This window comes from Manis javanica, chromosome 15 (genome assembly GCF_040802235.1).
Source record: "Manis javanica isolate MJ-LG chromosome 15, MJ_LKY, whole genome shotgun sequence".
Lineage (NCBI taxonomy): Eukaryota > Metazoa > Chordata > Mammalia > Pholidota > Manidae > Manis > Manis javanica.
Genome location: NC_133170.1, coordinates 51,335,622 through 51,348,664, shown reverse-complemented (window position 1 = coordinate 51,348,664; position 13,043 = coordinate 51,335,622). Strand labels below are relative to the sequence as shown.

At 33.3% G+C, this 13,043-nt stretch overlaps 1 protein-coding gene across 5 annotated transcripts in view; it reads right to left on the bottom strand.

Annotated features, from left to right (window-relative positions):
- The window catches only part of CMC1 (C-X9-C motif containing 1), an 86,586-nt gene that overhangs the window by 15,484 nt on the left and 58,059 nt on the right, over positions 1-13,043 (bottom strand). Inside the window, exon 1 of one of the 5 annotated variants that reach the window (XM_037008606.2) lies at positions 5,728-5,752. The exons of the other annotated variants lie outside the window; for them this stretch is intronic. Within the exon in view, the coding sequence (XP_036864501.1) occupies positions 5,728-5,737 (10 nt within the window). The 5' untranslated portion in view covers positions 5,738-5,752. Of the gene's footprint in view, positions 1-5,727; positions 5,753-13,043 lie in introns of those variants that run through there. 5 annotated transcript variants of the gene reach the window in all.

Here is a 13,043-nt window from a genome sequence, read left to right as displayed (position 1 = left end):
ACTTAGTTAATATGTGCCAAACATTGTGCCTTACATATATTTATTATATATACTATGTACACATATAAAATACTTTGCATATATTTTATATATATGAAATATATATGTATGATTTTTAAGTCTCACAAAGTAGGTTACATCTGTGTGCTAAATAATTCATTCATATATTTACTAAATAACAATTCACATTATTAGATTAACTTTTTCTGGTGTCTTAGGTATACCAATTCATAGAAAAGAATATAAGGAACCAAGAATTATACAAAGTAACCTGGAACTATAGATTTCCTAAATCCATATTCTGTGAGAAACATCCATAGAAGTTACTTATAGACCATAACTAAGGGCATGATAATCAAAATTTGTTAAAATATGATACTTTCCGAAGACTTGTGAAATCCAAGCCTAGGCAGCTTGGAAGTTGGGCCATGTACATGTTATACAAAGGACAGTCTTTACTTTCATGAAAAACTCTGCCCTATTTCTCTTGAACCACTATTTCTTTAACATGTACTTTATATACATAATATATACTATATATAAACACATATATTTATATATATAAAACAACAGTGCCAGCACAAAGACTGTAATAAACCAGTGCACACACCCCACTATTTGAAAATGAAGCTGTTACTTTATCCCAGATTATTGTTCGCCTCACAGGAATGGAAATACAGCATTACCAGATCTGAGGATTTATATTCTTTTAAAGCTAGAATTTTTGTTTTATATAAAGTCTCACAGCTTTAAATAGTTTAACTAACGTTGTTTTTCTAAGACACTGCACAGAGGAAAAACAAAATATGTCTGCATAATGGCTGCTGGCTGACACCTAATGGTCTGTATCATCACCTTGAAAAGTTTCTTGAACACTTCAGCTCTAGAATAAATTATTCACTTACGGTTATCCCCTCAAAAACTACTATCACTCGACAGCTACTAAAGCAGAAGTCCCATAATTATTTGAAACAGCATCATAGTCCTAGAAGCAGAGGAATTAAATGGAAGCGTCCCATCCCTAACTCCCCAGTCTCCGAGTCCACAGGCCTCATCCTTTCCCAGGTCCTGCGAGGCTGTCTCTGTCATGGCAGACGCAGTGCATTCACTTCCTTGCAGGAGCCAACGACAAGGAATCAAAATGGGCCCTTAACTAAATGGGCCCTTATATGTATTTATTACATATGCTGTGTACATATGATACATAAAATACTTTACATATGACATATTTTATATAAAATGATATATTTTATGTACAAATAATGAAATGGGTATTTAAAATACTTCTAATAATTTTATATAAAATATATGAAATACATATTTATGTATGATTTTTAAACCTCACAAAGGTTATTTCTTATGTCCTAAATAGTTCATTCATATATTTGCTAAATAATAATTCACATTATTAGATGTACTTTTTCTGGTGTCTCAGATGTACCAATTCATAGAAGCTGATTTTCCCTTCAAGGCCCCGCTGAACGTATTGCTGTTTGCTGAACCTCTCTAAATGCAGGCTCCAGGAACCACTTGAGGTAGAATGTTCTGTGTGAATGGGATGGTACTTTCTAAAATAAAGGAGCTTCTCTTCTTTCTCTGTTAAACCACCAAACATTTAGGAGGTTTGTTTGCTGCCTCCAAGAAGTCTCTGATGGAGCAGTAAAGCAATGATGCACTTCAAATGCAATACAAACTAAACAGCAATCATGGAAAAATGACGACTATCTCAGAGCACTGAAGGATGGACTGCCCAAGGACTGCAGGTTGATGACTAATGATAGGAGTCTAAAGGTGGAAGGGCTCCCCACAGGCTACTAGAGAGGCAGCACAAATTGGAAGGACATCCCCCCACATTCACAAAGATGGATGGAGGAATTCCAAGAAACGTAGAACAACAATCTTTACCTTTTGTCCCCTACTAGACAGTCTGTTAAACAATCTGGGACTACAAATGATGAAATGAGTAATTATTTAAAATACTTATAATAATTTTACATTGTCAGAATCAAATATAATAGCTGTTAGTTATACTTGTGAAGAAAAGCATTATGACAAAATCTAGCAGGTCAGAAACATGGAGCTTGGTCTTAAGGTACTTACAAACACTGATAAATAAGAACTTTTTATTCTATATTGTAATTGTAACTTTCATTAAGATAATGAAAATAAATAATAAAATTAAAATCTAAAATATTTAAGATATAAAAATAAAAAGGGATTTGGAAATTTTGTGTCATAAGGATAAAAGAAAGTAGAGGAAACGGCTGTCACAGATCCTATTTGTTAGATTCCACAAAGAATGTTTTTAATTTTAAAATAGAATGTCAACAGGGTTGATTGAAATAAAGAGAAATAAATTAAAGCTAAATAATTACTAAGGAAGTTTTGTTTATGGAAATGAATAATTCAGTGTTTTACAAAGTAAATTCAAATAGCAGCTGCTTTGCTGACATTAAGCTAAAAAGAGCTTTCTCAAAACTGTACAAACTTTAAAACTAGAGAATCATCAAAATTTTTTTATGTCAAGTAAAAAAAGTTAGTTTCTAGGTTTCTGGTTTTAGTATAAAATATTATATGTGTACAATGGTAATCAACCAACCACTTGAGTCTCAGCATTACATTTTTCACAGGAGGTATCTGTCACAGCTATTTAACTGAATATATGCATAATTTCTGGCCTGTTAAGTCTTATAACAGCTGGAGGGAGAGAGGAATTAAGATTTCTAACAATCTGTTCCCAACCCACTTGGTCCTAGATTTTTATCCCAATCTCAAAATGAATCTTCTGGGTGCTTTTTAACTACAATGCAGTTCCATTTCTGTCTCCTAACTACTGATTGTTCCCATCTATTGGGAAGGAGCTCTCTCCCTTCAAGAAGAAATGAGCCCAAACTTTTAAAACAAATGCACTTGGAATTGCACATAATAAAAATTAAATTTGTTTTTACTAAAAAATTTAGTTTTTGTGAGAATCAGTTTCTCATATTAGCCTCTAATAAAGAACCTTGAAAAATACATGTTGGAAATATATTCAGAGATTACCCTGAAATTAAAATAAAACAATTACAAACATCACATAAGATGAAGGGAAAACCAGGTTCTACATTTACATAGAAATTTTTTTAGGTTTATCTGTTGCCTAATGCAAACTGCAGTTGGCAACTCTCTAGTGCACCATGGAAATTTTGTAGATTGTGAGTAGCACTTGTTTTTAAAAATGAAAGAGAACAGGAAATATCATTGTACACTGTGCATTTCATCTATATAAGTGCACACATATACACAAAAATGCATATGTATCTTATGTATATGTACAGTGGATTGTAATTTAGTATATTTCCTAGTACACACCAGGTGAAAAGAATTTTTGAAAGCCACTGGCCTAGTGTATGCTAACTCTTACCCTCAATGACAACAGAGAAACAATTCAAACAATATATTCTTAATTCATTCTTTTACTAAATACTTACCTGAGCATTTTTATACATCAAGTCTTGTTCTAGGTACATGGGATAAATGAGTAAAAGAAACCAGGATCTGTGCCCTTACACAGCTTATTCAAAAGGGAGAGACAGACAAACATACAATAGTATGTTAGAATGTGGTAAGAGGAATGTGGCAAGGAAAAAAAGGAGAGGGAAGAGTGACTGTGGGAGGATGGGGACAGGGGATCGCATTTTACACAGGATAATCAAAGTAGGTCCCTCTGAGGAGAATGCTGGGGAAAAACTTAACAGAGGTGAAGGAATCAGTAACATCATTTACATACCCAATGATAGCATAATACAGATACTTTAGTTTCTAATTTTACAGATGACAGATCAGAAAACATTTATAAGGAAAATGAACATGAAGAAAGAATAAGTGTAGAAAAGACCAAATGTACAGACCTCGATTCCTCATCACAGTACAAGTGGCCACTCCCCAACCACCGAAGAGAACAACTACCCGAAGCCTGATTTCTAATAAGAGTTCCCTGAGTAACAGGGGAACGCTGAGTACTGTTTTAGAATGACAAATCTAGAAGTAATCTACATCCTCTATTTTATATAAGTAATGGACACAGCCCCATTTCCTAAAGAAGTAATGGGAAAAAATAAGCTTAAAGCATCTAGGTTAAAATGATTTTTTCTAATTCATAAAATTGAAATAGCACAAGCAAATTCAGGATCTCTGATATTATTACTTCACATTGAATTTAACTCATCTATGTTAATTTCTGTTAGTATTTTAACTTGCAATTAAAGAGTTTTCTTCTTATGAAATACAAGCACTTTAGTCACTAACTTTCGGTACTCACTAATGTTCATGTAGCTACAAAAGTTTTTTATCTTACTTACTTTGTAAAATCCTATGAAGAAATCTCCCAAATCCACCTGAAAGAGAAATTTATTTGTCCCGTATTGTAGGAGAGAGGAATTTCTTTCATATGAAAAAAAGGAAATGCTATTCCCAAATTTGCTATTTAACTACATAATCTTCAACTTTAGAAAGCTACTGTTAAAAAAAAAAAAGCAATTATAGAAATTTTTGCATATTAATGGGAAAAAAAGTACGTCTCTGCTTCACAGAACAACTGAGAAGGCTCTCGTGATTACAATGGCAGTTTTATAAATTCTGATGTAATTCACTTACAAATTGCCCCACAGTTGGCACTGGCAGGTATATTTATGGGCATACACAAAGTTACAGTAGGCAGAGAGGAAGATTCTGTGGTAGCACTTTATATGTAACTGGACAGTAATATTTTAAAGGACTTTTTTTTTTTACAAAATCACTAACTTCACATTTATTTTACCCAATTAAAATGGGTTCTCCAAAAAAATAAGTATTCTCCTCCCTTATTTGAAATCCATGCAGTTAAAATTCAATCATACATCCAAAATATAAAAGGTCTTAGGAAAAAAATTAACACATTTTATAGGACTAATGGGTTTTCAAGTTAAAGAATGCTTTTCAAAGGTGTATGCTTTGTTTTAAAACCTTGGTATAATGCCTTATGTTAGAAACCTAAGACTCAAAGCAAATTTTTGTTAAAAGCTTGTTATCTTCTGGAATCTCACAACAATCTATCTCAAAATCAATGTGTCCAGGCTGAGTGCTTCTTGCAAATCATTTCAAACTGAACTATTGGCATCATCATGCCTCTTTCAGTGGTCATCTCTCAGTCACCAGGTCCTATTAATGTTTCCTCTGATGCTTCTCATTCTCACTGTCATCTCCCCAAAAACAGACCCTCTAGCTGAGCTTAAATCAAGGGCCCCTTTCTCCAATGTCACTTCCTCCATTCAGCCTTAGCCCATATATAGAACAATCACCATTTCTCTCTCTAATGTCACCAGAGATATTCAGAAGAAAACATAACTGGATGAGATTGAAAGGATGCAAAATTAATCAAACTACTGCATTTACCTTCCCACCAAATTCCTTTATTGGGAGACTTACAGGAAATCACAAGAGGCATTATTAGCATATACAGATAGAAGATTGACTTGAGATTCAAAATAATCTCAACAGTATGTGCAACCAGGGAAAAACATTTTTCAAAGGTGAAATTTCTCAAGGATAAATGCAAATTCTTGCATTTAGGTTTAAAAAATTACTTTCAAATTTGAAAACAGAATGACAGATAACTCAATGTGACCCAAAGATATGAAACATGGCAACGCCTAAACCAAATTCAAACTTAGCATCCCAATCACAGTGGCAAAGAGCTCACAAGCATACCTGTGTTCATCTCCAGGGACCGCACACTTACATAGATCTTGACAAATGCCCATGTTTCTATAGAAAGGAGATCAGGAGATTGAGAGGTCTAAAAACCACAATGTATCTAACATACCACATTATGTACTAACCACGTCTTGGTAATCTACCCAGTGTATGTAAGGGGAAAGAGAAAATATTTAAATTTAGCGAGAAATGAGGCTCAAAAAAAGGAATGAGCCTCTGATTAGTAAAGTAGGCTTAAGTAAAATCTGGATGACCCTAAATGTAAGAGTTTAGACTTTGTCCTATAGGCAGAAGGACATGAGCTAGACCTAAACTGTACACTTCAGAAAGCTTTACCTATCTAGCAACAACATTTAGGGTAAAGTTAGGGAAGAAGAAGAAAAAGAAATTTTCTAGAAAATTTCTAGGAAAGTTAATCTATATGCTAATAAAACAATACAGGTAACAAATATCAAAGACAGATCTGAATAAAAACTGCAGGATATTGTAACCTTCCTCAATAAGATAAACAAAAGAATATTTAAAAAGGAGAAAAAATTGGCCAGTTGCCACAATACAAGAATAGAGGAATAGTCTCATACTATAAATGTCAACGAAGAAAGAAAAGATTCTGGCAAGGCTCAGCATGGTATGGCTCCTAGGCCCCAATTTTACCCACTACAACACACTGGAAAAAATAAATAAGTTAAAAAATCCTGAGAATTCTCACAAATACAGCACTCCTTGTTCTTGAAAGCAGCAGACTCCTGGCATAAATAAGAATCCTTGAGAAAAATAAAAAACAAACAAAACCCCCTTAGAATAAAAGCCTCTACCCACCTTCAGAGGATCTCAGCAAAGCTAGAAAAGCCCCCAGGGTATGTCATTTTTCAGGGCTTCACACTTAATAGAGAGGACAGCCCAAAGGGAACCCCACAGGAAAAGGGGAACCATTCCTGAAAGCTATTTAACAACAACACTGTATTGGCTACAGTGCTCCTTCCCCCCAACTCTGCCCTCCAGGCTTCAGGGAAGAGCAGAGAACACCTTGGCCCTCACATTATACAGCCCACAAGGGAAGACAAACATATCAGAAAAAGGTGGCAGGAGTGTGAAAGAGAATTCAACCACAATTTTTCAGAGAAACAGCAGGGCAACTCTACAACCCTAGGGAAAAAAAGATTTGTCTCAAATGTCACACTATATAAGAACTTATTAAAAACATAAATTCAAGAAAGCTAGACTTCAAGGAATAGTTGATAAAAGACCATGAAATGAAAGAAGAGATAAAAATATAAACTGAAGACCAAAACAAACCCATAGCAGTGCTAATAAATGTATTAGAGTCATGTAAGGGACAGAAGAGGCACAGCTAAAATTCAATTAAGAGCTTTTATAAGAATAACTTAAGATTATCACACTAAGTATAGAGGAAAATTAAAAAGAAAAAAAAAGTTAATGCAAACAGAGAAAACCAAGATGTGGCAGGCAAATACTGTGGCTGGACAGCTTCTAAGAATGCCTGGAATGACCCAGCCTCCTGGTATCTGTGACCTTGTGCAAACTACCCCCATTGAGGATAGGCCAAACATACTGATTTCCTTCTAATTAAAGAATACGGCAATGTGGATGGGATGTCGCTGCCATGATTAGGTTAAGAAGGATCATGTTTCTTTCTGGTTAGCAGATGCTTCTATTGCCTTCCCAGCTTGCATGCTTTAATGAAGAAAACTGCCAGGGAGACTCGTGTGACAAGGAAAACAGTTGGCAAGGAACTCACTGTCAGTACAACATCCCACGGGGGAGCTGAAAGTCACCGACAACGACTGACTGTGCTTGGGAGCAGATCCTTCTCCAGTTGAGCTTCAGATGAGACTGCAGACCCTGAACCACACCTTGACTACCGCTTTTGAGAGACTGAAGTAGAGAACCCAGCTAAATCACTTTGGATTTTTGACCCACAGAAACTGTGAGATAATAAATGTGTGCTGCTTTTAGCCACTAAATTTTGGGGTAATTTGTTATACAGTAAATAACATCAAGTACTGACCCTGTTTCAAAGTTCCAAGGATGACTGGTTTTTTTGAGTTACAGAATTCAAAAAAGGAAACAAAATATTTTTAATAATTTGTTTTTTCACACGAAGAACTGAACCTACAAATCATAGTACATTCATAGTATGTCATAGAATAACATAATATATCATGGTATGTCATAGAATAACATAGTATATTCCAGAAAGAACTGATACTACAAACTATACTCAACATCTACCCTAAGTAAGTTACCAAATTCAAGTATAAAGAATGAACTTTTCTCAGATTCAAGCAGAAAAATCAAATCACCTAAGGCCAGATAGTTGTGAGGTGGTGAGGTGAGGCAGGGATGAAAATCAGGCTGGCCGCAGACTTGCCAGAGCAACTTCAGTGCCATAAAATACTAATGCAATGTGTACAAAATTCTGAGGGAAAGAAAATGTGACCTGATAACTTTATATCACCCTAGATGTCATACACATCCCATGTCATACATATATGGCAACAAGCAGTCATTTCCAAACATGGCAAATATTGAGGATTCTAGAACCCAAAGACTCTTAGACAATTTGGCAATGAAAACTAGCCAACCAAAAGCAATGGATCAAAACAAAGAAATAAGGAGAGAAGATGTGGGGAGCACTGAATTTATGGTTAGAGAAAAGAATATAGGCATTATAAACTTTGACAATGTAAAAACACAACTTAGAAAAGCTAAGACACAGGATGTGGTTAGAGAAATGGTGAGCATAATTATAATTTCAAAGCAGGGAATCACCTTTCCAAAATTAGAATATGAAGTTTAAAAAAAGCAATTACTTAAGCTCTTTTATAACTTTTATATAATTTTTTTTTCTTAAGATTTGAGGCAAATTTACAAGTAATGCATTTTTTAGTCAAGGAAACTTTACCTGAATTTCAGCAAATCTGTCAGTTTTGTTTTGTTTTGCTAAATTCAACTTTAAAATATAGTATATTTTATATAATCCATTCCACATATATTCACAGAGATACCTGTATTCGCAAATGTTGAGACTAACGGTAATTTTGGGGGTCTCATGTTTTCTATATTCTCTACAGTACAAAAATTGAGTACTTATAATTCACATTAAAAGATTGATGTAATTTTTCAGTAAAAGAAAAAAATTAACAATAAAATGCAGGGGGAAGTACATAATGAAAACCTGAATAGGGAAAAAGTCTCACTTACTATTGGAAAGATTCCTGACCTGGGCCAGTTAACCTTAAAGACTTCATCTAATTATAAGCTTCTACATCACAGAACTGTCCCTAAATAAAAATCTTTGCTACATGAAAATTCCTATTTTTCATTATCTCAAATCTAGACTTTTTTACTTGGCTTTCAAATAGCACAAAAATGTGACCTGAAACCACAACTAGTCTTACATAATGAGGCTAATCTTCACTATCCCACAAATATTTTTGCTATATTCAGCTTTTATGTTTTAACTCCTATTTGGGTTATCTTCTAAACAGGTAATTTAAATGTTAACAATTTATAGGCTATTTCTTCCCCAACACTTAGTAAGATAAACAAATTTAGTAAAAAGAAAAAGAAAAGGTAGCAATCTAACCTAGCTAAAAAAATCTATTTATAGCACAAAATTCTTCCTACACTAAAAATTTCAGGAAAGGATTCTTTTAGAATTTGTAAAGCATACACAGACTTTTCTATATAAAAACATTTCTAAATTAATACTGCTTGTATTACTTAACATTAAGTATTTAACATTTAGGTATTAAATACTTAAAAACTTAAATACAACCTAAATGAATATAAAAATTTGTAAGTATTAGGTTAAATACATTTTGTTGAAAAAGTTAAAGACAATTTTTTATATTTTAAAAGTTAATAGTAAAATGGAAAGGTGATACAAATAAATCTGATTTGAAATATTTAACTTTGATACAGTCTTCCCAACCAACTATTTCATATCAGGCATTTTTAAAAGATAATTCTTTGTATTTATATAGGATGTTATAGTTTGCAAAGTGTGTCAATATTCATTTTGTTTACCTCCAAAATAACTTGACAATTATAATTATCTGCAAAGTACCATGAGCCTGTTCAAAAAATACAAACTATAAAAAGTTATTTTAAACTGTTGTGTAAGAAACACTTAATGAAATTTTATAGATACACCATAGTTACATTAGTCAAAGTCTTGTTCAACAACAAAAAATTTTATTTGTAAGTAAGCAGCTAAAACTTTGTTTTCTTCTCAACCATGATTAAAATGTTTATATTCCTTGTTTTAATTTTGCAACACATTTAGAATGGAAGTTACAGTTCTGGATTTCCTCTTTAATAATAATTATAAAATCTAAAATTATTTTTAGTTGGCTTCTTGAATAAGATGTGAAACTTTCTTAATAAACACAACACTTACTGGTAACTTACACTAATGGAAAGAGCAACATAAGTCAATGTAAAGGTGAATATGGTTTAACTATATTCCTAAGAACAGGACTTCCATATATTTCTACCACAAGATGGAGATAAAGTAGATGTATTTACATATTTCAAAAATATAATCTTCATTAAAACATTACTTAGCTCTTAATCAGAAATATATGCTGGTCTTCAAGACAGAAAGGTAAAACTACATCATATGTAATCATTTTCAATTAAAGTCATTCCCAAAATATTCTTTTGATAAAAGAAAATACAAACACATATAATGTTTTCATGCTTCAATTCACTTATGACAGGAAACTACTAGTATTAAGATAACATTTAAAAGTACACTAAAGAAGATGATTCGTATGCGTACACCAGCGCTATCCAACAGAACTTCCTGCAATGATGGGAATAATCAGTACCTGCATTACCCAACATGTAGCCACAGGCCACATGTGGCTGTTGAGCTTCTGAAATGTAGCTAGTGCTAAGAGAAATTAAGTAACTAATGTGACAAGAAGCTACTATGCTGCACAGCACAAATCTGTATCATAGCCTATTTAATATTTTAATATATATTAAATATCACAAATATCAAAATATTAAGTATGAGAAACTAAAATTAATATTTAAAACTTGAATTTAAAAAATAAAATGATTACAAATTAATGAAAACAGGTTCTGGCAATTAATAATCAAGGTTTTTCCAATACCATGAGAAAAAAAATGAGAAAACTCTATATAACTTTAAAGCTTAAAAAAATATTGCATACTCAAAGGAGTAAAGTTTTACAGCATCCTTCAAATGGAATAAAAATTATTAAAACACACACACAATACATGCAAATCTTTTAAAAACACATCAATAATACCCCCATGTGAATTTTCATACCTGATATAGAAATGTGCTTAAAACCTGAAAACATTTAAATATCTACACACAAAATAAACTCCATATTTAACGTTTACTCAAGGCCAAGTTTATTTAACATTTTCAATAATGAAAAAAAAAACTTGCTCCCTCTTAACAAACAGTGAGAGTCTAACTACGATTATAAAGTAGAGCTCTCTGTACCAGAGACAAACTGTAAGGAGATGCAAGGCCCTCCGCAAGGCAAAGCTGGGAGCTCCTTAGGCTAGACAGCCGATGGCCAATGAGGCAGAAACTAGGAGAGGTATTTTCACCAATCCAAAGAGACCAATAAAAGGCACTGACACCAAAAGAGACAAAGTTCAAGATCACATCGTGAAAACATAGACTCATGATGAAACCACTTCAGTGAGATCTGTTTTGGGTTTGGGCTTGGGCAGATGAGAGGAGGGAGCTGACCTAAAAGTGCATTAGAGGTGACTCCAATGAGACAGAAGACTGCCAGGGAAGAACTCATGGACTCCTCACCAAGTAATTCTTGAAAATATGTTGAAGGTTGGGCTGTTCTGGACAGGTCCTCTGACTTCAAAACAAATCAAAAAACCCAAAAGGGATGTTTAATTAAACTATCGGCAGGCTATAAAATTGGGATGTCTCATTTCCAATAAATAAATAGTCAAAGCAACTTGCTGCTGTCACGCTCTAACAAAAAATGAAAAATAGAACCCCTCTCTTCAGCAGATTATCCCTCCCCCCAAAGATCTCATTAAATTAGTTCTACATGTGTTGTGTTAAAACTGAACCCCTAGAGGGCAACTGAGCTTCAACTTTTACTTCACAATACTTTAGTTCCTAAGCAGTTTATAGACATCATGACCTATTTCCTAATACTGCGGAACTTTTGCTTTAAAACAAATGGGGAATTAAAAGAAAGAAAACTGAAATATACCAGCCACTAATGAAAAATATAATTATGGAATATATTCTTTAACAGTGATAATTTAAAGATGAAGAAAATGGTATATTCTTATAGGCATATTCCTGAACAACACCATTATAAATGAATATTTGAATATTAACACTCTCAGTAGGAACTATGTAGCAGATAGGAAAGACATACTTAACAAGTCTATTTAATATAAATGCTCTGCATAACTTTACATTCATTAAATGACACTTTAAAATTTATAGGAAAAAAAGGTGAAGAATCCAATCTCCATAACTATTAACCCCACATAAACCATCCAATATAATCCACTACAGGAAAACCAATGTCCTTTCAAGGTCAAAAAGTATAAAGAAGTTTCATGGCCAACTGCCCATCAAGCTAATTCTATGTCATGAGGTAGAAGTGTTGATATTCAAACAGGCACATTCAAAATACTGATGTAGAAAAAAAAAAAGTTATTGTATCAGTGTGAAGGAATAATACTGTCAAGGCCACTATCCTATACAACTCAACAATGGTATATCTGATTCAGGTTTTTTTTTTTTGTGAAACTCAAAATTGGGCATATACAAGTCTAATATGTATATTCCACCAGAGTAACATAACAGAATGGACTGAGATTTTTAACTGGACCATATACAGGATTACAAACATAACTTGATAATCTGATTAATCATGTGGGTTTTTTAAAAATCCAAGTAAGTTTTTTAAGGGATCAAGTCTCATATTTGTACCTATAACTCTATAATGCGTACTTGCTAACTGGAACAAAATTTTAACTCAATCCATAAGTAGTTTTTTTATTGTAACTGTCACCACACAAGGCCTTCGTTCCCAGCAGAACATGTCAGCATTGCTCACACTGCCCTCAGCAGCAGACAAACTGTCCTGGTGAGGGCAGAAACATGCACTTGCTGGTTAAAGACCTTTCCTTCACATCACAGTAATTTTCTTCACTAAACTGTAAGCCAATTATTCACATTACATCCTGTGAACTCAGGGATCTAAAATGATTACAAATCAATCTCTGCTCATTTAGATTAGAATCTATAT